Source organism: Chrysemys picta, chromosome 2 (assembly GCF_011386835.1).
Source record: "Chrysemys picta bellii isolate R12L10 chromosome 2, ASM1138683v2, whole genome shotgun sequence".
Lineage (NCBI taxonomy): Eukaryota > Metazoa > Chordata > Testudines > Emydidae > Chrysemys > Chrysemys picta.
Window position 1 is genome coordinate 265,200,939 of NC_088792.1, and position 26,446 is coordinate 265,227,384.

At 41.1% G+C, this 26,446-nt stretch overlaps 1 protein-coding gene across 3 annotated transcripts; it reads left to right on the forward strand.

The window, feature by feature from the left end:
- Positions 1–249: 249 nt before the first annotated feature.
- On the forward strand, positions 250–26,212 carry MED30 (mediator complex subunit 30). Of its 3 annotated transcripts, none has more exons than XM_005287291.4 (5): positions 250–394; positions 2,549–2,754; positions 9,213–9,371; positions 14,802–14,912; positions 25,731–26,212. In XM_005287291.4, exons 2-5 carry the CDS (start codon positions 2,581–2,583, stop codon positions 25,824–25,826), a joined length of 540 nt encoding a protein of 179 aa, XP_005287348.1. In that variant the 5' UTR covers positions 250–394; positions 2,549–2,580; the 3' UTR covers positions 25,827–26,212. The 3 variants fall into 3 exon arrangements, with proteins under 3 accessions (XP_005287348.1, XP_023960988.1, XP_005287349.1); XM_024105220.3 differs by having other exon boundaries at positions 251–693; XM_005287292.4 differs by lacking the exon at positions 25,731–26,212 and adding an exon at positions 21,455–21,628 and having other exon boundaries at positions 256–394.
- The last annotated feature ends 234 nt before the right edge of the window (positions 26,213–26,446 follow it).

Genomic DNA, 26,446 nt, shown 5'->3' on the forward strand with positions numbered 1-26,446 from the left:
GCAAACAGACCCGAGCCACCGGGGTCTGGGCCCGCCCCAGTCCGCGTTTCTCGGCCAACAAACAAGTTGAGCCCCAAAAACTCGCCCTCCCGCCCCCGCCGGGACGCGGCCCTGGGACACCCCAGGGACCGCTCTGACAGCGGACAACGCAACGCAACGCAACGCAACACGGCTCGCGTCAGCGCCCGCGCGCTCCGCTCCGCTCCGCTCCCGCCTTCCCAGCCATGCGCCGCGTCCCGCCCCTTCCTCTGGCGTCACTTCCCGCGCGGCCTCGCCTCCGCTTCTCTCCCTACTTCTGTTATCTCCTTCCGCCTGGCTGTTTCCAGGGTAACTGGCCGCGCCGGTCGGAGATTCCTGTCACCCGCCTCCCAACGGGGGAATCAGCCCGCCCGACGTAAGTAGCGCAGCAGCGGTCTAGGACTGCCCCCCGCTCTCAGCGACCTCCTCGGCGGAGAGGAGCCCCGCCCGTCTGCCTCTGCCCCGGGAGTAGAGCACTGCCCCACCCGCCCCGAAGCAGAGCATTGCCCTTCACTCCCAGAGGTGTGGGACTGCCCCTCCCCCCAGGTCAGGAATCCCCCCACCCTCAGGGGCTGCTCCTCTTCCCCTCCACCCGTCCCCCCCCCCCCCCCCCCAGGTGTTGGGAGCCACAGGAGATCAAGAGCAACCTTCCCCCCAGGACTGCATTCCCCACAGGTGAGAAATTCTCCCCTCCTTATGAAGTGGAAGACTATCCCGCCCCTCCCCTCGAGCAGTGGCTCTCAACCTTTCCAGACTGATGTGCCCCTCTAAGGAGTCTGATTTGTCTTGTGTCACCTCACTTAAAAACTACTTGCTTACAAAATCAGACATAAAAATACAAAAGTGTCACAGTATGCTATTACTGAAAAATTGATTATGTTCTCATTTTTGCCATATGATCATAAAATAAATCAATTGGAATATAAATATTGTATGTACATTTCAGTGTATAGTATATACGGCAGTATAAACAACTCATTGTCTGTATGAAATGTTAGTTTGTAGTGACTTTGCTAGTGCTTTTTATGTAGCCAGTTGTAAAACTAGGCAAATATCTAGATGACTTGATGTACCTCCGAAAGACCTCTGTGCATGGACAGCGAGTATTGAAGGCAGGAGGAGGCTGTGCCTCCCCAAACAGCCTTGCGTGGCCCCACCCATGCTCTGCCGCCAGGTCCCTTCCTGCTTCCCGGGCTGTGCTGCGGGGGAACCGGGGGGCTAGTGGTAGCTAGCCTGCGCTCTGGGGCTGGGGGAGGGAGGCCATGCTGCCCACCCGTCTGGCGTTCCGGGGCTGTGCCTGGCATTCCAGGGCTGGGGGCATGCCGCCCGCTCACCCGCCTGGCGTTCCTGGGCTTGGGGGAGGGGCACGCCGCCTGCTCACCCGCCTGGAGTTCCAGGACTGGGGCGGGGCCCGCTCACCCGCCTGCAGCTCCCGGTGGCTGCCATTCGCCGTTCCCGGCCAATGGGATCTGTGGGAAGTGGCGTGGGCCTGCGGACGGTTGATGTAAACAAACTGTTTTGCGGCCCACCAGCGGATTACCCTGATGGGCTGCAGGTTGCCCATCACTGACTCTGGAGTAAAGGACTGTGCCTCCTGCCTCCCCTGGAACTGACCCCTCCCACACAGAAGCAGGAGCATAGGGGATTGGTCCCCTCCCCAGCCCAGCAGAATAGGAGACTGAGACCTCACTTCAGTGCGAAGGACTTCCCGCCATGTTCCACTTTTCAGAGTCCGGTGACCTCAAAGTAGGTTGCAGCCGTGAGGAAAGGATGGGGATTGATAACCCCCAAACACTGAGTAGTTGAGCCCATGTGTTCTCTCATCCTTTCCCACTAAGCTTCTGGTGGGCAACCCCTACTGCTTTGACATGTTTCCCAGGCATCAAAACCATCTTCCTTGGGGTAGAAAGTTTTGGGCCTGCTTGCCTTTTTCTAGATGTTTGTACAGTGTGTAAAGCATCTAGAGTTCTAGAGAGGAGCTTGATAAACCAAATGAAAGAATATCTAGATATGGAATTTATATTAAACTTTTATTACACCTTTCATCCCAGAGCTGCTCATGGACTACATATACTGCCTGAAAAACCTTTCTGAGGTGGAAAGGACAGCAGTTGGGCTGACATCAGTCATACAAGACAACAGTGGAAGGAAAGGAATTTTGGTCAAGGGTACTAGGATAAACTCCTACTTCTAGGAAAAGTGCTCTAGGATTTTTCATGTCCACATAGAGCAGATAGGAGACAGGACTCATCCAAATAATTCCTTTATAGTATGAATTGCTTGGATATAAGTTGATAGAACTGAGTTCATCCTACTGAGTTACAAACCTGTGGTTCAAGGAAGCTGAAGATATCTCAAACCTGATGTTTAAAACACCAACTTGTCTTTTGCCTGTTTAGTAATATAGTTTGTTTTTCATGTTTGGGATAGGGGTGTCATGAGGAAAGGAACAGTATAGTAACCGTACAGAGTTTTAACTGAGAATTCATGAACTATATTTCAGCATCTCTTTCTCCCTGTCTGTGTGCAGCCTAATTTTGTGGGATTGATTGGAGTCAGACAATGTCCACTCCTCCTCTCGCCGGGGCAGGGATGCCTCCTGGTGCTTTCTCAGGACCACAGGCTCAAGCAGCCCGGGAAGTGAACACAGCTTCTCTCTGTCGCATTGGCCAAGAAACTGTGCAGGATATTGTATTTCGGACAATGGAAATCTTTCAGCTACTGCGGAATATGCAGGTGAGAAGCAGAAAGACCTTCCCTTTTCATTCTCTTCTGTTCCCTTCCCATCTCCTACCCGATATATATATATATATTTACACAACTAATACAGTTGGAGGTGATCAGGTACATCATAGCATGTGTAGAACGTATTTTCAGTATTTGAGGGGGTAGTTTAGCTTAGAGCAAGTTCTTGACCAAACTGCTTTCGGGGGTGAGGATATGTCGTCTGTGATTCTTTCAGTAAATCTGTTCTTCCATCCTGGTTGCGTGAGCGTTGAGAATTAGAGAAAATCCTCATTTAGTATACTGTGGGTACACTCTAAATGTAAGACTTTTGTCTTCATGTTTCTATTTTCTTTTAAGAAATAACAAAATTTGTTTGTATGTGAACTGCATTTCTGTATTCTTGCTGGCCTTTGGGGATTATTTTGCCAGAGATTTTTTGATCATCTTATTATAGAATAACATTTTCCATCCAAAACTTGGTGAAATTCTTAACGCTCTTTTTATACTCTGAAAGTGGTACAAGTAATCTTCAGTGTGAGGCTGGTTACTGAGTAAATTTACAAATAAACCCCAAGATGTAATTGTATTTAAAGAATGGAATCTGAGAAGATGAATTGGAATATAATCCTTTTATTTGTTCCTGTGACTATGATTTCTTTTTATTTAGTTGGAAGTTATATTATATTGTAATTTGCAACAGAGGGTCCTGTGGCACCTTTAAGACTAACAGACTATTGTAATTTGTTATCTATACGTAGGTATTTATAAAAAGAAGAACAGGAGGACTTGTGGCACCTTAGAGACTAACAAATTTATTAGAGCATAAGCTTTCGTGGACTACAGCCCACTTCTTCGGATGCATATAGAATGGAACATATATTGAGGAGATATATATACACACATACAGAGAGCATAAACAGGTGGGAGTTGTCTTACCACCTCTGAGAGGCCAATTAATTAAGAGAAAAAAAACTTTTGAAGTGATAATCAAGCTAGCCTAGTACAGACAGACAGTTAGATAACAAGTGTGAGAATACTAACAAGGGGAGACAGATTCAATGTCTGTAATGGCTCAGCCATTCCCAGTCCTTATTTAAACCGGAGTTGATTGTGTCTAGTTTGCATATCAATTCTAGCTCAGCAGTTTCTCGTTGGAGTCTGTTTTTGAAGTTTTTCTGTTGTAATATAGCCACCCGCAGGTCTGTCACTGAATGACCAGACAGGTTAAAGTGTTCTCCCACTGGTTTTTGAGTATTTTGATTCCTGATGTCAGATTTGTGTCCATTAATTCTTTTGCGTAGAGACTGTCCGGTTTGGCCAATGTACATGGCAGAGGGGCATTGCTGGCACATGATGGCATATATCACATTGGTAGATGTGCAGGTGAACGAGCCCCTGATGGTATGGCTGATGTGATTAGGTCCTATGATGATGTCACTGGAATAGATATGTGGACAGAGTTGACATCGGGGTTTGTTACAAGGATAGGTTCCTGGGTTAGTGGTTTTGTTCAGTGATGTGTGGTTGCTGGTGAGTATTTGCTTTAGGTTGGGGGGTTGTCTGTAAGCGAGGACAGGTCTGTCTCCCAAGATCTGTGAGAGTAAAGGATCATCTTTCAGGATAGGTTGTAGATCTCTGATGATGCGCTGGAGAGGTTTTAGTTGGGGGCTGAAGGTGACAGCTAGTGGTGTTCTGTTATTTTCTTTGTTGGGCCTGTCTTGTAGGAGGTGACTTCTGGGTACTCGTCTGGCTCTGTCAATCTGTTTTTTCACTTCAGCAGGTGGGTATTGTAGTTTTAAGAATGCTTGATAGAGATCTTGTAGGTGCTTGTCTCTATCCGAGGGATTGGAGCAAATGCGGTTATATCTTAGAGCTTGGCTGTAGACAATGGATCGTGTGGTGTGTCCTGGATGGAAGCTGGAGGCATGTAGGTAAGTGTAGCGGTCAGTAGGTTTCCGGTATAGGGTGGTATTTATGTGACCATCGCTTATTAGCACAGTAGTGTCCAGGAAATGGACCGCTTGTGTGGATTGATCTAGGCTGAGGTTGATGGTGGGATGGAAATTATTGAAATCATGGTGAAATTCCTCAAGGGCTTCTTTTCCATGGGTCCAGATGATGAAGATGTCATCAATGTAGCGCAAGTAGAGTAGGGGCGTTAGGGGACGAGAGCTAAGGAAGCGTTGTTCTAAGTCAGCCATAAAAATGTTGGCATATTGTGGGGCCATGCGGGTATTTATGTCAAAGATTATTGCTAAAGCATTTTGATACTGAGCTTGATAACATCTCATAAAATGTTAAAATGGCATCCAATATCACATCTTCTGCATCTTGCATAAACCAGTTTAGGGTTGGGGTTAGGATTAGGATTGTCATAGCACTTGTTTTGGGAGGTGAGAGAAATAATAGCAGCCAGGTACTCATATCTGTGGAAGGAATCCAACAATCATTGAAGTAAATGGGAGCTGAGTAGAAGCATTTTTGAGTACAAGACAGAATTTGGCCAACAACATGGAATAGCCTTTGTAAATTGATATATAACAGATTAAAAAGTTATAGCTTGTGAATTATTGCATTTCTAAGAGGTTTTCCGGAATTGTGCATCTTACTAGAGTTGCATAATTTTTTATTGAACAAGTTATTTCTTTTAAATCCAAATTTAACTATGAAGATGTCTCATTTGAGCTACTTCACTATGTTCAAATAAAAGTAAAGTGAGAAGTTTTGTAAAATATCTGCAAGAAAAATATGTATCCTTAAGGAGTATTGCTTTGAGCAATGACCAATACAGTTTGATTAGGTATTGCAAATCCTCTATTATTGTAATGACATTTATATGATGCTATCCTTAAGTTAAAAGTAAAGGTGAAAAAAGAATAATTTATTTGTGGACTAAATAAAAAAGTAGTACCAGTGTACATGTTGTACACTATTATTCACAGAACATAATCTAGTTGTGTGAAAATGTTCCCTAGATCAGAAAGGGATCATACAAAAAGATCTTCTGTGTAAATTATTTTTACAACATTTAAACAGAATGAAAGAAACCATGGCTTCTATGAAATTCAATACAATTCATATAGCTTTGATCTATAAAAACCCTTTAAGCTATAACTAGCAAATATATACAGTCTATCTTAGTTCTCTTTTCAACTCTTAAAGAAATGCTCATGCGTTTGGTACAGATTAATGAAGTAATTAACTTAGATATAGAGGAAATAATGTTATTGTTTAAAAATAAATATTTTCTGTGTTATGTAACAGTACTAAAGCCACTTCTCAGAATTTCATAGTGGAGTTTTTTTTGTAGAAATTTATGACTGTATTTCCTTTCAATATTTGGTTTTATGGAAATCCACCTTAGCCTCTTCTTTTCTCTTATTAACCACAGAAATGTGACACTGAGCCCTAGTCTACACTACAAACTTATGTCAGTAGAACTACATCGCTCAGGGGTGTGGAAAATTCGCACCCATGAGTGTCGCAGTTATGCCAGCCTAACTCCTGGTATAGACACTATGTTGTTGGGAGGGCTTTCCCATTGACATAGCTACCTCCTCTCAGGGAGGTGGAGTACCAATGCTGATTGGAAAAGGTGTCCTGTTGGCAGGTAGCATTTTCATTAAGCGCTACAGCGCTGCAAGTGTAGACAAGCCCTTAGTTCATCACTTTGATTCGTGGCTGAGATGGCCAGCTAGCTGCATTGGCCGTAGAGATCTCTGACTATTCATGATTTAACTTCAGTTACAGAATTCATATTTATAGTCGTGAGTATGATCACCTCCTGAATGAAAATAATAAAACAAATTCTTTCTCTCATTTCCATCAGCGGGGAAAACTTGAAAAGTAGAAGACATTTTGTTTTGTGATGTATATATGAGTCTGTGTAGAGAGCTTATTGCGGAAAAGCAGCTAAGTTGATGAGATGTGTTTTGTATTAAGTTCTAATTTTGGAAGTCCTGTAAGACTGAGTTCCATAGTCTAGATCCAGACTCTCATTCTCTCGTCTGTGTCATGATCCTCCTCTCTTGGTAAACAGTTTCATGGTTCCAATAGAATTTAGCTGTCAGTGGAGAGAGAAGTGATCTTAGGTAACAAATGTTAACCCCACAGCGAGCTGTGAATTTTAAAATTAAAGCTGGTCAAAATCTCACAAAATTATTTCATCAAAATGTTGAATTTTCAAAAAGTTTCAATCTTTGTAAATTGGTCATAAACAGAAACAATACTTGAAAAATTTAGAAATATTTTCCCTAAAAATGTTGTTGAAACTTTTTTTTAATAACTAACTAAAATGAATTGACTACAGAATCCAATGCCTTTGCTAAGTGAGCAGAGTGCTGCACTCTACATTATGGAGCCTCTTTCCCTGACATAGTGAATATGTCTGGGGCATAAGTGTGTGGATTACTCTGGTCAGATCTAATAAGGAGTTAGATTGTTAGTTAGTTGTTTTTGCTGATACAGACTAACACGGCTACCACTCTGAAACTGGTCAGATCTGTATATGGTACCAGAGAGTATCAATAAGAAAGATGCTAGCATTTGCAAAATGCTTTGAAGATATTAAATAATGAGTTATTGATCATATAAAGGTTCTGTTGATTACATAGGACTTGGGTTTGTTGATGTTTTTATATCAATGATTTGGCATATAAAATCAGCAGATAAGGTGCACATTTTTAAGGTAAAGAAAGTGGCTGGAACATCTATGACTGTTAGTCGGAGAGAAAATGTAAAAAATAGGGCTGTCGAGTGATTTAAAAAATTAATCGCGATTAATCACACAATTAAAAAGATTAATCATGTTTAGTCGCGCTGTTAATAATAGAATATCATTTATTTAAATATTTTTTGATGTTTTCTACGTTGTCAAATATATTGATTTAAATTACAACAGAATATAAAATGTACAGGGCTCACGTTATATTTATTTTTATTACTGTAAAAAACAAAATAAATAGTATATTTCAATTCACCTAATACAAGTAGTGTAGTGCAATCTCTTTATCATGAAAGGTGAACTTAGAAATGCAGAATTATGTACAAAAAATAACTGCATTCAAAAACAAAAAATGTCAAACTTTAGAGCCTACAAGTCCACTCAGTCCTACTTCAACCAGTCACGCAGACAAATACGTTTGGTTACAATTTGCAGGAGATAATGCTGACCACTTCTTATTTACAATGTCACCTGAAAGTGAGAACAGGCATTCGCATGTCACTGTTATAGCTGGTGTCACAAGATATTTACGTGCCAAATGCGCTAAAGATTCATATGTCCCTTCATGCTTCAACCACCATTCCAGAGGACATTGTCCATGCTGATGATGGGTTCTGCTCGATGAAGATCCAAAGCAGAGCGGACCGACGCATGTTCATTTTCATCATCCAAGTCAGATGCCACCAGCAGAAGATTGAATTTTCTTTTTTGGTGGTTTGAGTTTTGTAGTTTCTGCATCGGAGTGTTGCTCTTTTAAGACTTCTGAAAGCATGCTCAACACCTTGTCCCTCTCAGATTTTGGACGGCACTTCAGATTCTTAAACCTTGCATCGAATGTTGTAGCTATCTTTAGAAATCTCACATTGGTACCTTCCTTGCATTTTGTCAAATCTGCTGTGAAAGTGTTCTTAAAATGAACACGTGCTGGGTCATCAACCGAGACTGCTATAAAATGTAATATACGGCAGAATGCAGATAAAACAGAGCTGGAGACATATAATTCTCCCCCAAGGAGTTCAGTCACAAATTTAATTAATGCATTGTTTTTTTTAATGAGCATCATCAGCATGGAAGCATGTCCTGTGGACTGGTGTCTGAAGCATAAAGGGGCATACAAATGTCTAGGTGACATTGTAAATAAGAATCAGGCAGCAGTATCTCCCGTAAATGTAAACAAACTTGTTTGTCTTAGCGATTGGCTGAACAAGAAGTAGGACTCAGTGGACTTGTAGGCTCTAAAGTTTTACATTGTTTTGTTTTTGAGTGCAGTTATGTACAAAAAAATCTAAATTTGTAAGTTACACTTTCACAATAAAGAGATTGCACTGCAGTACTTGTATGAGGTGAAGGGAAAAAATCTTTTATCATTTTTACAGTGCAAATATTTGTAATAAAAATAATAAGATAAAGTGAGCACTGTACACTTTGTATTCTGTGTTGTAATAGAAATCAATATATTTGAAAATGTAGAAAAACATCCAAAAATATTTAATAAATTTCAATTGGCATTTCTAGTCTATTGTTTAACAGTGTGATTAATCACTATTAATTTTTTAATTGCAGTTAATTTTTTTGAGTTAATCGCATGAGTTAACTGTGATTAATCGACAGCCCTAGTAAAAAAGAACTTTTCATAAATACTTAATTTTAGTTGATGGGCTAGAAAGTTTTTTGTAGTAACTTGTTTTTGTTTTGTTTTTATTTTGTTAACCATTTTCCTTTTTAAATTGTTTGGCTTTTTAAGCTACCAAATGGTGTTACTTATCATACTGGGACGTACCAAGACAGATTAGCAAAGCTGCAAGAACATCTCCGTCAGCTATCAATACTCTTCAGGAAACTGAGATTAGTCTATGACAAATGCAATGAAAACTGTGCAGGGCTAGATCCTGTACCCATAGAGGTAAGTATTTACTTTGATATGCATGATTGGTGGGTCTGATTTTTATTGTTTATTTATGTTACAGTAGCACTCATTCCTTCAGATTGCTTGTTATACTCTGCTGTTGTCTCTGATTTTAAACGAGACCATAAACCAGTGATCCCCAAACTTTTTATTTTGTGGCCTTTCTTACCCATAATGGAACCTGTCCACCCTCTCCTCCTGGAACCATGGTTGGGAGCAGGACCGGTGCCACCGTCAGGAGCCAGGACCAGGAGCAGAGCTGCAGTTGGGGGCCAAGAGCAGGGCAGGGGGCGGGGCTGGGAGCCAAGGCCAGGACTGCAGATGTGGCCGCAGCCGGGAGTGAGGCCATGACCAGGGCCCTGAGGCTGGGGGCAGAGCGGGGCTGGGTGGCACTCCCTCCCCACCCCGTGGGGGCTGTCCTGAGCCCCACGACACCCCCCACCCGATGTTCCTCTGATCCCCCCCCCAGGGGGGTGCGCCCACCAGTTTAGGGACCATTGCGCTACATTCTTCAGGGGACAGATTGTCATTTTGTGGAGCTGGTTGAAATTTTGTTTTTTTTTTTTTTTTAATTAAAAAAAAATAGAACTACATTTTTTTTCATTTAGATTGAATGAGGTTTTTTTACTTTTGGGAGGATGAAAAATTTGAAACATTTTTTTAAATGAAATTATATTTCATTTCAGATTTTGGAGTAGTCTTTGTCCAGTAGAAAAAAAGGAGAAAAGGGTTTTTTTTGTTTTTGTTTTAAAAAGTGGGAGAGAGAGAGAGACAAATTGGAGAAAAGCTTACTTTCTGTGTGTCTTTTTTTACACTTTTCCAGGGGAAAGAAATACATTTGGGTGGAAAAAAAATTAGAGTGGAGATTTTTAGCCACTACTTTCTCTCACATTTTTTCTTTTTCCAATTATTTTCCAGTGGGGAAAAAGTGAGGGGAAGAACACTGGATGGAAAATCCTTTTTCCATTCAGCCAAAAGTAAACAGAAAACCTGAGAGAAAATGAGAGTTTCTCCTTGATTTTTTTAATCTTCGTCAAATCTACCTTTTTCTCTTTGAAATTTAGACGCCCTACTTAATGTGAGTTGACTGTATAGCACAATGGGGCGCCTATCCTCATAGGGCCTCTGGATGCTATTGCTGCTGCTGTTACTACTACTACTAGATTTTTGGATTTTCTACAGTTTAATTTAAACATGGTGTTATATGTTTTAAAATGTTCACTAAACAGCGACAAAGAAATATAGGAAATTTAGGATCAGACCTGTGGTCCATCTAGACCAGTCTCTGACAAGATTACCACCTGCTTTAGAGAAAAGTACATGAAACCCTGCAGCAGGCTGTTATGGGATAATCTGCTCCATGGAAAGTTTCCTCCCAACCCCCGATGGATGGAGTTGACTTATGCCCCGTAGCATGTAGATTTATATCCTTCTTGGAGTTTGTTTATGGTTTTTGGGGATTTTTTAAGCATTCCCTGTAATATATCTGGGTATTTTGTTGTCCATATTAATGTCCAGTCCCTTTCTGACTCCTTCTAATCTCATGGCCTCAGTGATATCTTGTGCGATGAGTTTCATTGTGCTTTTTGTGGAAGAAGTTTCTTTTTATTGGTTTTGAGTTTGCTCCCTTGAGTTTCATTTTGTTCCTCTTCTTGTGTATTATGAGACAGGGTGAATAGAAGCTGAATCTACTAGACCAGTGGTTTTCAAACTTTTTTTCTGGCAACCCAGTTGAAGAAAATGTTGATGCCCATGATCCAACGGAGCTGGGGATGAGGGGTTTGTGGTGTGGGAGGGGGCTCTGGGCTGGGGCAGAGGGTTGGGGTGTGGGAGGGGGTCAGGGCTCTGGGCTGGGGGTTCAGGTTCTGGGGTGGGGCTGGGAATGAGGGTTTTGGGGTGCAGGAGGGGGCTCTGGGTTTGGGGGGGCTCAGGGCTGGGGCAGGGGATTGGGGCATGGGGTTGGGGTGCGATGTTATCTCGGGCAGATTCCAGTCAGCAGCTCTGCAGGGGTGCTAAGGAAGGCTTCCTGCCTGTCCTGGCACCGCAGACTGTGCAGCAGGTCTGGCTCCTAGCCGGAGTCGTGCAAGCGGCTCCACGCGGCTCTTGCCCGCAGGCACCGCCCGCCAGCTCCCATTGGCCGGGAACACTGGTGCTCAGGGCAGGGGCAGTGCGCAGAGCCCTGTGGCCCACCTGCCTAGGAGCCGGACCTGCTGCTGTCCACCACTGGGGCACAGCGCGGTGTCAGAACAGGTAGGAACTAGCCTGTCTTAGCCAGGCAGCACCGCCAACCGGACTTTTAACGGCCCGATCGGCAGTGCTGACCAGGACCGCCGTGGCCCAATGCCTTACATTCGCGACCCGCAGTTTGAAAACCACTGGACTAGACCATTCACTATTTTGTGTCCCTTTGTCATATTCCCTCATAGGGCCTTTAATTACCTTCTATTATAAAAGTGAAAAAGTATTGTTGGTACACACAGTATCTTGAAGAGGTAGAATTTGGGCTGAATATAGCAAAATGGTATTGCATTGGTGAATGCAGAGAAATTGTCCTCAGGTTCAAGAGGAAGTGTGTGTGTTAGGTCAAGCTCTCTTCCAGTTCCCAGATTTCTATAACTAACATTCCATCAATAAACCTAGATTAAGAAAAGGTTGTGTAACCATAACTCTGTCGCCTTGTGCATTGCTTTTGATATAGTTTCTAATGACGTACTAATACAATATTATGTTCTACACTATTTTTTATATTAATTTAGCTCCCATCCTGCCACTGATTCCATCAGAATCAGTTGCAGGATTCTGGCTTTCGATTATGTGTGCAGCATCTTGGAAAAAAAAAAATCTTCATTTTTGCTATACTCTGTTTTCATTGGCAATCTTTATTTACTTAAATGTTTTAAAATAAATCTCTTTAATTTATATACATTAATATAGTTGGTTTCTTTGTACTGTGCAACTCCTTTTCAGCCAACAGATCAGTATGTGAGGCAATTAACTATGAAGCTGGCCTAACTACAAACTTTCTTTGCCTGAATTTCCTGAATGTTGAGTGCTTAACTGTTCAATTTGAATGTTCTTAGTCACTTTTTTATTAAAAAATTGCATTAGGTTTAGAGATAAAAGAAATTTCATAGTGTAGTATATTTGGCTGCAAGCTACCAGAATGCCTTTTCCTTGCCCTGCAGGGTATTAAAGGAAGCCCTCCTCCAGAGAACCTTAGTAGCTACGTAGCTTCTTCCTTATAGGATGCAAATATTATAAATCATGCACTTTCATTACATTTTCACTGTACAGCTTAGATTCACATATGCAGTTTGGAATTCATTGGCTGTCCACTTTAACAAGATTAATGAGAATTCCATGCAAAATGTATTTCACATGCATGAAATTCAATTTTCAATGGGTTAAATCCAAACTAGTTTTCACCAGTGTATTCAAAGGTGGTAATTCTAAAATGAGGACTCCTACATACCAACTTTAAACTTCCTACCCGCATCCATTTTGCTCCTAGAATTGTTAAAAAAAAAATTACATTTGATTTCTTTTTTTTTAATTGGGAATGTCTGAGGAAGATGGAGGTTCCACTCTTGTACTTTAAAATACATTTAATGTCTTTGCTCAACTTAAAAAAATAAAAAACTCCCTTAAGCAGAGACCAATCCCTGCAAAATTATGGTACAAAGGGTAAATATTTCAGTAAGTTATGAATGTCTGAAAATGGGTTAGGATGGAAATTATCATGCTATCTGAGGTATAACAGATATATTTGGACTGCATAAATAATTTAGTATTCATGATTTCTCTTCCTTTCACATTCCCTCAGCATAAATGGTTCAGTTTCCAATGTAGCTGAATAACAGATGAATGTGAATTTGATTGAGAACCTAATCCTTAACCTTTGTCTTCTCCTTGCATGTTTCCAGTAATTACTAATTACAAGTACTCCTGTTCTTTTTGCAGATACAGACTAACACGGCTGCTACTCTGAAACCTACTAATCTTAGTTTTGTCTGTTCTCTGTTTACGTTTAAGAGGATCTTATTCTACTAGCAGCTTCATCTTTTCTCAGTGCCTACTGTTTGAGGACTCAGACATTGTGTTGACATGTATAAGGGTTCCAAATTCTCAATTTTTTTCAGAAATGGAAGTTTAAAGAAGCCAACAATGGACTGTGTGCCTTCATATACAGGTTTCATTAACTCTAAGATCTAATTCTAAGCTGTTGTAGGGTACTGCTCTTGAATCAGAGTAGTATTTTTTGCTACTCGGAAAAATACTCGTCTGTAATTTTTATATGCAAATTGGTTGGATTTTCTTTTAAAGGAAGGATATAGGTGTTAAAGTTCATTTAGGACTGCTTCATCAGATTTGGGGTTCAGACTGTTTCTCTTTACAATGGCAGTTTGTAGGAAATGATGAAACATGGGTTTTTTGATCTGATCACAATGGAAATTTTTTAAGACAAAATTCATATTTGACATATTTTCCTGTTAAGATCTTTCTATTTGAATCAACCTATAATGGTCAAAAATACAAAGACATCATGATATAGACTTCTTAAAATATTAAAGGCTAGATTTTCCCTGTTTGTAAACCACAACCATGTTGAGGCCTGCATGAAGTTTCAATGGTCCAAGCATAGGTCTGTGAGGCATTGTACCTACTTGAAGCACAATACCCCTCCCTGGTGTAGTGGGGGCGTGTGCTGGAGCCATTCTGTGGGCCTTTGTGTCGGGGGTGGGCGGAGGTGGTTGAGTAAGCTATGTCACCACCACCTCCCTTTAGGGCAATTTGCACTTCCAGAGAAAGCCGTGATGTCTTTGCTCTCTTATGCACCTATCCAAAGGCTAAGGACAATCTGGCACTAATATAGCACACCTGTAAAAAGAAACTTTCCTTCTTATCCTCTGTCTGCCTCTGTTCCTCTTTCCCTCTTCTCCCTTACTTCCCCCCCCCCCCACCCCCACACAAAAGAAAACAAAGGAGTGGTTCAGATTAAGAACTCTGTATTTGCATATATTCCCATGCAGAGCTCCCATTGCCCACTGAAGGAGAGCTGTAGGGTTAGAATATTTTAAAATCTGCTTCTTATGTTTTTGGATTCTGTAAAAAGTACTGTTTACAAGCTTGACACTATTAAAATAATAATACTAAATAGTCCTTTACAAACATGTGCTTCAGATCAGGAAACGTGTTAAGATTTCTGTTTAATATATTTAAACTACTGAGAGCAGAGATTTATAATGGAAATGACATTGGCACTGAAATGCTTCATTTTGATTGTATTGCCATAAATGTACGTGAGAAGTTTATTTTGGCTGATGAGCTCCATAACTCTGGAGCATACTATGGTTCTCTTCAAATTTTTAGCATACATAGCAAAAATAGTTTTTTACTTGAACTCTAACATTTGGTTCACCTTCATAGCAGCTTATTCCATATGTTGAAGAGGATGGATCCAAGCATGATGATCGAGGTGTTGCCAGCCAGCTTCGTTTTGCTAGTGAGGAAAGAAGGGAAATCATGGAAGTAAATAAGGTAACAAAGTTGAGATTGACTTGCATAACGCAGAAAATATGTCGCTTTGTCCATGTGAAGCTTGTATTACTAGATTGCTCCATAAAATGCAGTGTGTTTGCTATTTGGCCCCAAGTGACAAATAATTCAGTCGTAAACATTTCTTGTATATCAGGATTTCAGCGTTCTCCATCATTCAGCAATTTTTGATTTTGTTCTACTGGGTGATTGTAGAACTAAGGCACCCCAACAATGGAAACTATGTTGCTCTCTAGTGTTTCCTAGCCAGTGCTGTGAGATTTTCATAAATGTGGTACATTTGGATTTGCACCTAGTAGTTCTGGTTAGTGTTTGGAGAGTAGATTGGGATGAGATCATAGTTGGGTTCTCTGTGGCTTTGAGGCTTCTCCAGGAATGATGAATAGCAGAATGTATATACAATGTACGATGTGAAAATATTATCAGAACTATGTTGTGGATTAATAACGAACTTCAGAGCTGCCACTCCAACACCTTTCATGAGTAATAAATTCCTTGTTTGAAGGGGGGGAAAAAGGGGGTCTGCTTTTTGTATTTTGAGAAATTGAAGAAGAGCTTTTCTTTTGTCAAGTGTAGCATTTATGAAACAGTAACTGGTTCAAGCGAAATGTATCAGATATGCTAAAGATGCTGTTAAATTTTCAGTCTGAATGGCAGGTATAGTTACTAATTAAAATTTTATTCAAATCTAAAAAAAAAGACCAATTAGCATTTACTACAGTGTACAAAGGTTACTAAAATATGCAGCATCAGTAAAGCACAAGTAGTTGGTCCTTCAAATTGTAAAACATAAAGATAGGATTAATTAAATGTTTGAAGGGCTGGAATAGACATATGTGTAAATACGAAGTAGAAAGCAGTACAGGTATATGTAAAATAGACAGAAAACAACTGAACAAAAGAAGTATCTAGATTCCAAGTAATTAAAAGAAGTGGTATAGAGAAATACCAGAAAATCCATTGAAAATATTTCTTTGATGTTTCAACTTCTCAATTCCCAATTAGAGAGGGAAAGATATTCCATAAAATCCTATATTTATTCACATACTCTATAGGCAAAAACCTGGAGACAGCATGTGAATTGAGAGAAAAGCAACTGAAAGCTTTCCTGTTGTATTTTATCTTCTTATGTTTGATGTAGCGGGATTGTATATATTAAATCCTGTATAATGTTATACTGTGAATTTATGCACATTTATTTGCAATCTTTAACTGTTAATAAACATAACTGTCTGTATTTACTGTGTTTTTGATAGTTTTATGACATGTTTTTACCCTTGTTGTTTTACTTGTATGCAAATTTGTTTTTTAAACCTCCTTGGCATGATCTTGTGGAATTTCATAAATGTTTAAGCTTTCTTTTAACAAAATAAGTTAATAATAATAATAATAATAGAAATGTAGGACTGGAAAGGATCTCGATAGGTCATCTAGTTCCGTCCCCTGCACTGAGGCAGAACTAAGTACTATATCTAGATCTCCCTGACAGGTGTTTGTTAAACCTGTCCTTAAAAACCTCTAATGATAGAGATTCCACAACCTCCCTAGGTAATTTGTTCCAGTGCTTAACTACCATTATACTTAGGAAGTTTTTCCTAATGTCTAACCTAAATCTCCCTTGCTGCAATTTAACCCCATTACTTCTTGTCCTGTCCTCAGTGGATAATGAGAGCAATTTATCATCCTCCTCTTTATGACAATCTTTTATGTACTGGAAGACTGTTATCCTGTCCCCTCTCAGTCTTCTGTTTTCCAGACTAAGCAAACCCAATTTTTTTCAATCTTTCCTTGTAGGTCATATTTTCTAGTCATTTAGTCACCTTTGTTGCTCTCCTCTGGACTTTCTCCAGTTTATCTACATCGAAGTGTGGTGCCCAGAACTGGACACAGTACTTCAGTTGAGGCCATATCAGTGCTGAATGGAAAAATTACATCCAGTGTCTTGCTTGCAACACCCCTGTTAATACATTCCAGAATGATGTCTGCTTTTTTGCAATAGAATTACATTGTTTACTCATATTTAGTTTGTGCTCCAGTATAACACTAGATTCTTTTTTTCAGTACTCCTTCCTAAACAGTCATTTCCCATTTTGTTTTTGTGCAGTTTATACTCCTGTGGGAATTCTGCACCAAAAAAATAGAAATTCTGCGCACAATATTTTAAAATTTTGCAAAATGCTGCATATTTTATTTCTCAAAATAACACAATATAATCATGCCAGTTTCAATTATTTTGATAATTTATTTCAAAATATCTGCCAGCAAGTATGTCTGTAACAATACAGACCAAAAAACCCCCGATTATGGTAGGGTTTTTTGTTGTTTGTTTGTTTGTTTGACAAATAGATTCCTTACTAGGCATATTAATACAGAACTTTGAGTAATTTGTTTAAATTACAATACAGAACTGTATTTCCTGCACCTGTCAGAAGCAACGCAAAGGCTTTGGGGGAGTCAGGGGTAATGGAGGAGCTGAGGGAGAGGGAAGGAGCCTGGAGTGAACTTGGAGGGTTGTTGGGTGTGGGTGACGAAATATAGTACAGTTTTTTTTGGGTGGGGAGAGTTGGGATTGTTAGGGAATTGGGGATCCTCCCCCATGCAGACCCTGGCTGACCCCAAGCCTCTCCCATTCAGTCAGACATGTCTGCCTCTGTCCCTGTACTCCCCATCCCCATGGGTCTCTGCAGCTTCCTCCCCCATCTTCGTGCCTCAGTTTGTCTCCCACTAGCTATTCTGAACCTCAGTCTCTGACACTCCCCAGCAGCCCTGTGTGCCCCACTCTGTCCTAATCTGGCTCTGCAGGCAGGTTGCTGTGATGAACTTCTACTCCTGGTGGAATTCTCTGCCACTGGGCATGCACAAGATTCCCCCCCCCCACACACACACACACAGAAAATACATTTTGCCCCAGAAGTGCTGCAGTTCCACCTTTTGCCCACCGGAGGCTGCTGTGGTGCTAGAACAGCCAGCTGCATTCATGCTGCTAACTGTTCTGGTGCCACAGCAGCCTCTGGTGGGTGAAAAGCAGAACTGCAGCACTTCTTGGGGCAGAAATGTATTTTCTGCAGGGAAGAAAAAATTCTGCAGGACACATGAATTATGCGTGTCCGCAGTGGTACAGAATTCCCCAAGGACTAATACAAGGGGGTCAAATTAAGTTGGCACAGACAACCTTAATTGTGGCATTTCTTAATTTTTGAGTGTTTGACTTTGCAACTTTACCATTCTTTGAATAGTTGTTTATGTAATATATTTATTACCCCACAACTCCCTTCTACACATAATGGTGTAAATCTCTAAAGTCAAAAGCTGGACAAAGCAAAGGAGGAGGCCTGCCCTACTTCCCACATTTCCTCAAGGATTCCACTCACAAGACCTTTTAAAAGAAGAAAGTAAAATTGCCTAAGCATCCTGAACTTGTTCTTACCTAAACAGAAATATTAATTGTTCTCTAACATCTGTTTTCCTAGTTTAATGGGGAAAATAAAGGTCACTGTAACCTTAGCAGGAATTTGCAGTCACTTTTTCAAAACATAATTGTAGCATAATTTAGTGGTCAGAAATACCCGTAATGCTCAGGAAGGGAAAGAGGAAGTAAGTTATTTGCACAATAGACTGCTTTATAGCAAGACAGACGTTGTTTCTTTAGTTCTGTTGAAAATGTTTGCAAGTAAAATGCTGATAATAATGAAATTTAACACCATTATCTGTACTTACTAAGCTCAGATGCAATCCTAGGTTGAACAGCTGCAGGGCCTGGTTAGGGCTGTGGGAAAGTATCTATGGGCACAGAGATAAGGAGAATGGAAACTTGTTATGCTTTTGGAAAGGAACTCAATTTTTTCTTCAGAAGAGGACACACTTAAAACAAAGATGCATCATCTGGATCTCTTTTACAGGTGTCAGTCTTATTTTACCATACTTCCTACACTCTTACCGTTTGTTTCAAAAGTTACCAAACTTTGACAAGATAGACCACACCATGGTAACACATTAAGGCCCTGATAACAGCTAATAATGATTGATGTTAACTAAATATTGTTTGGGAGTGAAGGAGGTTGAAGGTGATTAGGCTCTTGGAGATGTGTAATTAAATTGTGCTGGTGGAAGACGGTAGGTAAACATAAGCATCACTGATTCAGTATGAAACAGAATTGGTGGGGGTGTAAAGAAAAAAAACAACTTGCTAGAGGATTTGAACCAAATTCCAGGTGTTAGTAATTGTAACTCCCATTGAAGTTGATCTGACTTTGACCCACAGAGTCCAAATCTGTGCAAAAGATGTAACATTCCTTATCAGATGTTCTTTGAAAAAATAGATACTATGGAAGCAAGCTACAGCCAAATGAAATGCTCCCTCCTTCCTTTTCCTTATGTTGCTTTGTCTTTGTTTAATTTTCATGCATCTGTAAGTTAATCCTGCAACATTCCAAAACTGGTCGAAGTGAAATAGTTCAGAAGAGGCTGCACCACCTACAGGGGAAGAATAAGTATTGCATCCTTGCTCCATGCAACAGTTACCCTGACAAGTGGTACAGAGTTTAATAAAGCCATTTTGGTTAAGCAAGACAAGAATGGGAGAGAACTTAATCTGAAAAGAAGAAAATCTTGCCACTCCTGACAGACTGCTGAGTTTTCTAAGCAATCTGCCAGCAATGGCAATTCCTTCAGAAGACACATCACTCTCACTTCCAGAGGTTAGAATTAAATTGCTGTTCTTACTGGCCTCTGTTTAGAACTTTTCATGAGCCAAGGCTTCTAGTTGTGCAAAACAGATGAATTATGTAGTAGTTTGTGGCGCAGACTATTGTCTGTCAAAGAACACTGACAAAATAAAGATAATCTCATGCATTTCAAGAAGGAACCCTTGTTCCACACAGTGGAAGTTGTATTCAGATATGGAATGATACTACCATTGATTTTAACTACAATTGCTTTCTTCTCATTTTTGCACACAAACACAGTTATCTGGTATGAAAGGTATATCTTGCATAGTACATGTCAAAGATTAAGTTACTTACAAGTTCTTAACATTTGCACAAGAAATTAAGAATTGATTCATAGAATGCGAGTCACTCTGGAAGCACTTCTGGTGTGAAATACTCCAACTTAAGTACACACGGGCATAAATGCATAGATATTTGTTGCCATATTTTGAGGAGTATAGCAATATAGAACTCATGCATTCAAAATATGTTTTGTGTTTATGAGTAGTAATGTAGACTAATAGCCATGAATGGAAAAGGTGGCATATATAAGTGGCATTAACTTCTTATCTAAAGTTTGGGTTAATTAATATAGCACTCTACATCTTTGGAGCACTACAGACTTTAATGAAGCTTTGCAACTCCCCTGTGAGATAGGAAAGTCTGATTATTCCTCTTTTACAGATGAGGGAATGTTGTATTAATTTCAATGGACAACATGGGCCAAAGATGTTAACATAGCTGTCCAATGTTAAACACTTTTCAACAAGGTTCAGGGTTTGGTATAGAGGGACCTTAGCCTGCTTAGCACCATGGGTGATAGATGGCATGCACGCAGCTATTTTGGCATCAGTACAACTTGTCACAGAGTACATCAACAGAAAGGGCTGCTCTTCTATGGATGTGCAAGCACTGGTGGATCACCAGGGATACTTCACTGGTATCAGTGTGGGCATGATTCTTGCATCTTTAAGGGCACAGAACCATTCAGAAAGTTGCAAGCGGGGACATTATTTGCCAGTTCACAGATTACCATTGGTGATATTGAAATTGCAATAGTGATTCTGGAGTATCCAGCCTACCCTTTGCTCCTCTGACTCATGAAGCCATATTCTGACCACCTTGATCGCACTAAGGAAAGAATCAGTTACCAGCTCAGCAGGTGCAGAACAATTGTTAGTGGTTTTGATAGATTGAAGGAGTGCTGGCAGTGTTTACTTACTAGAATGGATCTCAGTGAGGAAAAATATCCTTATAGTTACAGTTGTCTCTTGTTTCCTGCATAATATCTGTGAGGCAAAGCTGCGGCTAGGGTGAAAGGCAGAGGTGGAGCAGCTGTCTGTTGACTTTGAACAGCCAGACACAAGGGCTGTTACAAGAGCTCACCATCGAACTATGCAGTTGAGGGAGGCTTTGAAAAGGCATTTTCATGGTCATCCACAGTAATGTTCATGCTGGACTGTTCTCTGGACCTGGAGCACTGGGTGCTGCTAGGAGTTGAGTAATGATTGCTGTACATTTACATGTATTGTGTGCTTTGAGTAATGTTGTGTATTTTGCAATATGTGTTGTGAACTAATAAAGATAATTGTTTTTCTCCAAAAATAGAAATTTATTAACTGGCAAAAACAGTGCAGAAAAACAATGTGTAAAAACCAATAGGCAGTGCAAAAACCATCAGGCAGAGCAATACAAACTATAAACATAGATTAATGGAATGGGACTTAGAAATTGGAAAGGCAGAAAACATTTCTGTCCATTTCAGTGTACAAATGTAGTTTGTTGTGGCCATAAGTACACAAATTATGATTCTTGCAGGTCAGTGTTTGTGAAGCTGTGGTTTTCCATGCTGAACCCCATCGTGGAGTGATGGGGTAATGATGTGGCCCATGATGTCATGTGGTAAGTTGTAGGGCATAGGGAGCAGCAACTATGGAGTTCTCCAAGGACTGCAAAGCGTGGAAAGTCTGAGATATTTGGACCTGTAGATCAACCTGGGTCTGGAGCATTTGGGTTTGTTGCCTGAGAAGATCCATCATGCCCTAGTGCATTCCACTCTCCTTTTCCTGCTGGGACCTCTGGGTCTCTCTCCTGTCCACTCTTTCCTTCTCTAGGCAGTTTGCCATTTTGGCCTTCTAAGCCCTTTGTTCATGGTCTGATGCAGCACTAGCTTGCAGGACCTTGCAAAACACATCCTCCCTAGTGCTCTTCTTTCTCCTCATCAGGATCAGGCATTGTGGGGGAGTGGAGGAGGCACTCCTCAAGGCTGCAATGGCAGAAGCTGCTGATAAAAACAGACAGATGTATCATTGGGTTTACAGTCACAACGGAAAGGAAAAGATAAGGGAAGGGAGTTTTGATACTTATTCCCATAAAATCTTTTTAAAAGAGACACTTATTGACACTTCAGCTTTGGAGCGCCTCTGCACAGCACCGCTCTCCATCCCCAGCCATGGTAAGTATAGCCCTCCAGGGGTGGTGGGGAACGGAAGGAATTTTGGTTGCATGAAGCAATAAAATTTCAGTCCCTGTTTCATGGATACAAGTATAGGGCAACAGCATTGAATATTGGCACTATTTTCCATAGGTGGTGGTGGTTTTAGCAGATATCTGACTCCTGAGGTTAACAAAGGCACAAAGAACAAAGCTGCTACTGGCATTCTGAAGCCACCTGGGTTTGTATGCCACTAGCCTGTTTACTGCAATGGTGCCAGCCAAACACATTGTGGAATGGGTTGGGAAAGTGTCCCATCATGGAGGAAGAAATAAGGCATCCATCCATAGATACCTTCAGGAGAAGATTGCAGAGTATCTACATGAAAGTTTCATCGAGATCTCTCAGGAGGATACAAGGGATATCCTTATATACATAAACAAGTGCTCTGCATGCCTGTTCCCCCCAACCCAATAGAGGAATGAAAAGCAGATACCAACTTTATCTCTGTTGTACTTCTGCCTCTTCTTGTATGAATAAAACAATGGAAAGTCTACACCTGAGTCTTGTTAACTTGAGGATAGACCAAGTGCCATCTTTAAACATTCTAAAATGAATGCATGTGCCTTCTCCTGCACCATGCTTATCTGTGCTCAGCTGGTGGGATTAGCTAGACTGGGGTGGAATCTCGAACAGCTCCTGGTTGGAGCCCTCACCACCACCTCTCCCTCCTCTTTCTCCTTGCTGTTCATGGCAGGGATCTGTCTCTTCTGAGGTATCCATGTTCTGTGGGATCCTGGTGCAGTCTGTGCCAAGAATGGCATGCTGCTTGTAGTAAAAGCAACAGGTCTACACCATATAGATTTTTGGCCTTGTGGTATGACTGGCAAAGTTCATTCACTTTTGCATGGTGCTGCTGTTGTACCCCTTTTGCCTACATTCCATCTACAATCTTTTTCAAGATGTCTATGTTTCTATGTCTTTGTTCCCAGTGCCATTTGGGGAGCTGGTTTTCCTGCATTGCTATAATGAGGCATTTACACCAGCAGGAGACAAATTTGAGTGTAGACACATGCACAAATATATTGACATAAGGCAACTTACATCAACCTAACTTTGTACTATAGACCAGGCCTTAGAGCCATCATCCTTTAAACAGGAAGGATAGAGGGACAATGGAGGGAAAGGGCTTCACTACACATCCACCTGCAGGATAGGAAGCTCTGAAAGATGTGAAGTGGCCCATTCATCTCAGTATGATGTTCTCAACCAAATGAGAACCCCGCATTGCAATGAATACAATGTGAAGCAATGGCTCTGAGACGTGTGTTCTCAATCCCCTCCTGAATGCTCTAGAATCTGTGATATGGATGAAGTATACCCTTTCTCAGCTTCCCACCCAAAGAGGCAGGACTATCCCAGATCTTGACTTTTGGGGGGAGGGGGTGAAGAGGAGGAGGGCAAGGAGGAGGCCTCAGATCCTCCCAAAATGGCAACACCCCCAGAATGGCTCATGTAAGGGGGAGGGAAGCCAACCCCTGTAGATGGACATGGCCCATGAAGACCCTGACACTCATGGGGGGCAGTGGGAGGGCCTCAGACACCCCCAAAGGCTCTAGGGCCCCCCAAATCCCAGTTCATAGGAGAAGGGTTGGGGGGGGGCTCAGACCCCCTTACAGGGGCAAGAGCCTCCCAGATCTGGGCATTAACACATGGGAAGGAAGAATGTCCCTGTCCCTAGTCTTCCCCAGTCTCCCTGCCAGTCACCCAAACTTCCCTCAGCTGAGCCCCCAACCTCTCTCCCCTCCCCTATCACCCATCCCCATTTATCCCCCTCCTCATAATCCCTTTTCCCCTCACTGCAGCCCCATTACCACTTTAGCGTGTTCCCCCACTGCTCCACCCCCTAATTACCTCTCCTCCCCTCCCCCAAGACTCTGGGGGACACAAGGGGTTGGGGTGCACTGGCAGAGCGGGGGAGTGCAGAGAGTTCTCAGGTCAGGCTATGCCTGCTACTGTAATGAGAGTAGATGGTACTCTCTGTGGCTCATCAAACCCACTACCTTGTGAGAACCCCGGGAGGGCATAAGGCTAAGGGAGCAACCCCTGACAGAAAAGCTCCACTGCCTTGTGGGTGAATTCGGGAGAATGTAAGGCCATGAGAGTAACCTGAGACAGGAAACCCAGAGTGGAGCCCCTAAGGCGGTCAGGTACTGACATTTTAGTATCTTTCTGGCAACTCCAGATTGGGTACCAGATGTATTGGTTCTTCCTCTCCTCTGGATTTTACTGGTGCCACCAAGAGGAGTATCCTGATGCATGGACGGTCAATGTAAACAAACTGTCTCACGGCCTGCCAGCAGATTACCCTGACATGCCGCAGGTTGCCCACCACTGGTTTAGAGGCTTTTGTTACAACCCCTAGGTATGAAGTCTTTTTTGCCTCCGACTGTTTTTTTCTAGTTGACCAGTCAGGCGGTCTAAGGTGATACCCCTGTGATGGTGGAGTATCTACGCTGATGGGAGAAGCTCTCCTGTTGGCATAGATAGCATTTTCACTATGCACTACAGTGGCACAACTGCAGCACTATAAATATAGACAAGCCCTGATTTTGCTGGTCCCCTAATCCCTAGACTGTACACATCAGAATCTAGAATGAATAGGATGCCCTATTTGCTGGCCTGCACATCAGTTGTAAATCAGGGTTGAGGTGCTTTGGGAGAGCTGTTGAAAAAACTTGAACAGCTCTTTTCCTCAAACCATGCCTAGTTCTGACTACCTCAGAACTACAAACCCCTCGGGAATGGAGGTTGTTCGTAACTCTGAAATGTTCGTAACTCTGAACAAAACATTATGGTTGTTCTTTCAAAAGTTTACAACTGAACATTGACTTAATACAACTTTGAAACTTTACTATGCCAAAGAAAAATGCTGCTTTTAACCATCTTAATGTAAATGAAGCAAGCACAGAAACAGTTTCCTTACCTTGTCAAAAAATTTTAAACTTTGTGAAATTTTTTTAGTTTATGTTTAACACAGTACTGTACTGTACTTTCTTTCTTTTTGGGGCAGGCGGGGGGTGGGGGGGAGGGTCTCTGCTGCTGCCTGATTGCATACTTCCGGTTCCAAATGAGGTGTATGGTTGTCCGGTCAGTTCATTAACTGGTGTTTGTAACTCTGAGGTTCTACTGTACTATTAATCCACCACTTTTCTAAGCACTCAATTGACACAAAATATGCTCGCATAAATTTACCTGTTCCCCCTAGACCTTTTAACTAGTTCAGACTGTGCAGTTTTTTCTTCCTACAGAAGCAAGCTTTTGTTGCTTTAAGGGCTTTGCTAATATCTTCTGATGCCCACAATCACTCAATTTTTAAAGGAGCTTGTTTGTGGTGTGAGAGACAAGGGTTCTGACCAAAAGACTGTTTTGAAAAGAAACAGTATTCCTACAGCACTCCTTAATTCCTGGTTTTTCTAATCCTCTAAGAGTACATTTTAAAGAGAACATGGCATTCAGTTGATGATGAAGGGAGCATTGGTGTGTGAGAATAAACCCCTGTGCTACATTATGTAGTATGATTTTTTTTTTTAATTGAAATTCCAATTACATAGTCTGGGCTTGATCAAACACCACTTGATAAATTCTTTCTTTTCACAGAAACTGAAACAGAAGAATCAGCAGCTGAAGCAAATTATGGATCAATTACGGAATCTCATTTGGGACATAAATGCCATGTTGGCAATGAGGAACTGAACTATGATACAATTTAACTATTTTTTGTAATTATGAAAATAGACTTTCTTTATTTGTTTGAAAATACATAATTTCTTTTTTCTAAAAAGCCATTCATTTTCCCCTCTCCTAATCCCACTGGTATACAAAACTCCTTTAATGTTACTATGTGGTTTCTTTTGTGATATTTAAATGTGTTGGTTCTGTTTGTGTAAACAATTCATCATGTCATTTGTATACACAATAGAGAGTCATTTGTGTTTACTACAATAAGCTTTGTAACCTGTAGTTAGCATTTGGTTAGCATTCCAATTCCGCTGATTTTTTTTTTTAAGCTGTCTTCAAAACTTGTGTTTTGAAATAAATTTCTCAATGTTTAAACAAATAAAGCTTTTGTTTAAAATATAGTCAGTATTCAAATATGTTCAATGTATTTTCAAAAAGAAGAACAGGAGGACTTGTGGCACCTTCGAGACTAACAAATTTATTAGAGCATAAGCTTTCGTGGACTACAGCCCACTTCTTCGGATGCATATATATATATATATGCATATATGCATCCGAAGAAGTGGGCTGTAGTCCACGAAAGCTTATGCTCTAATAAATTTGTTAGTCTCTAAGGTGCCACAAGTACTCCTGTT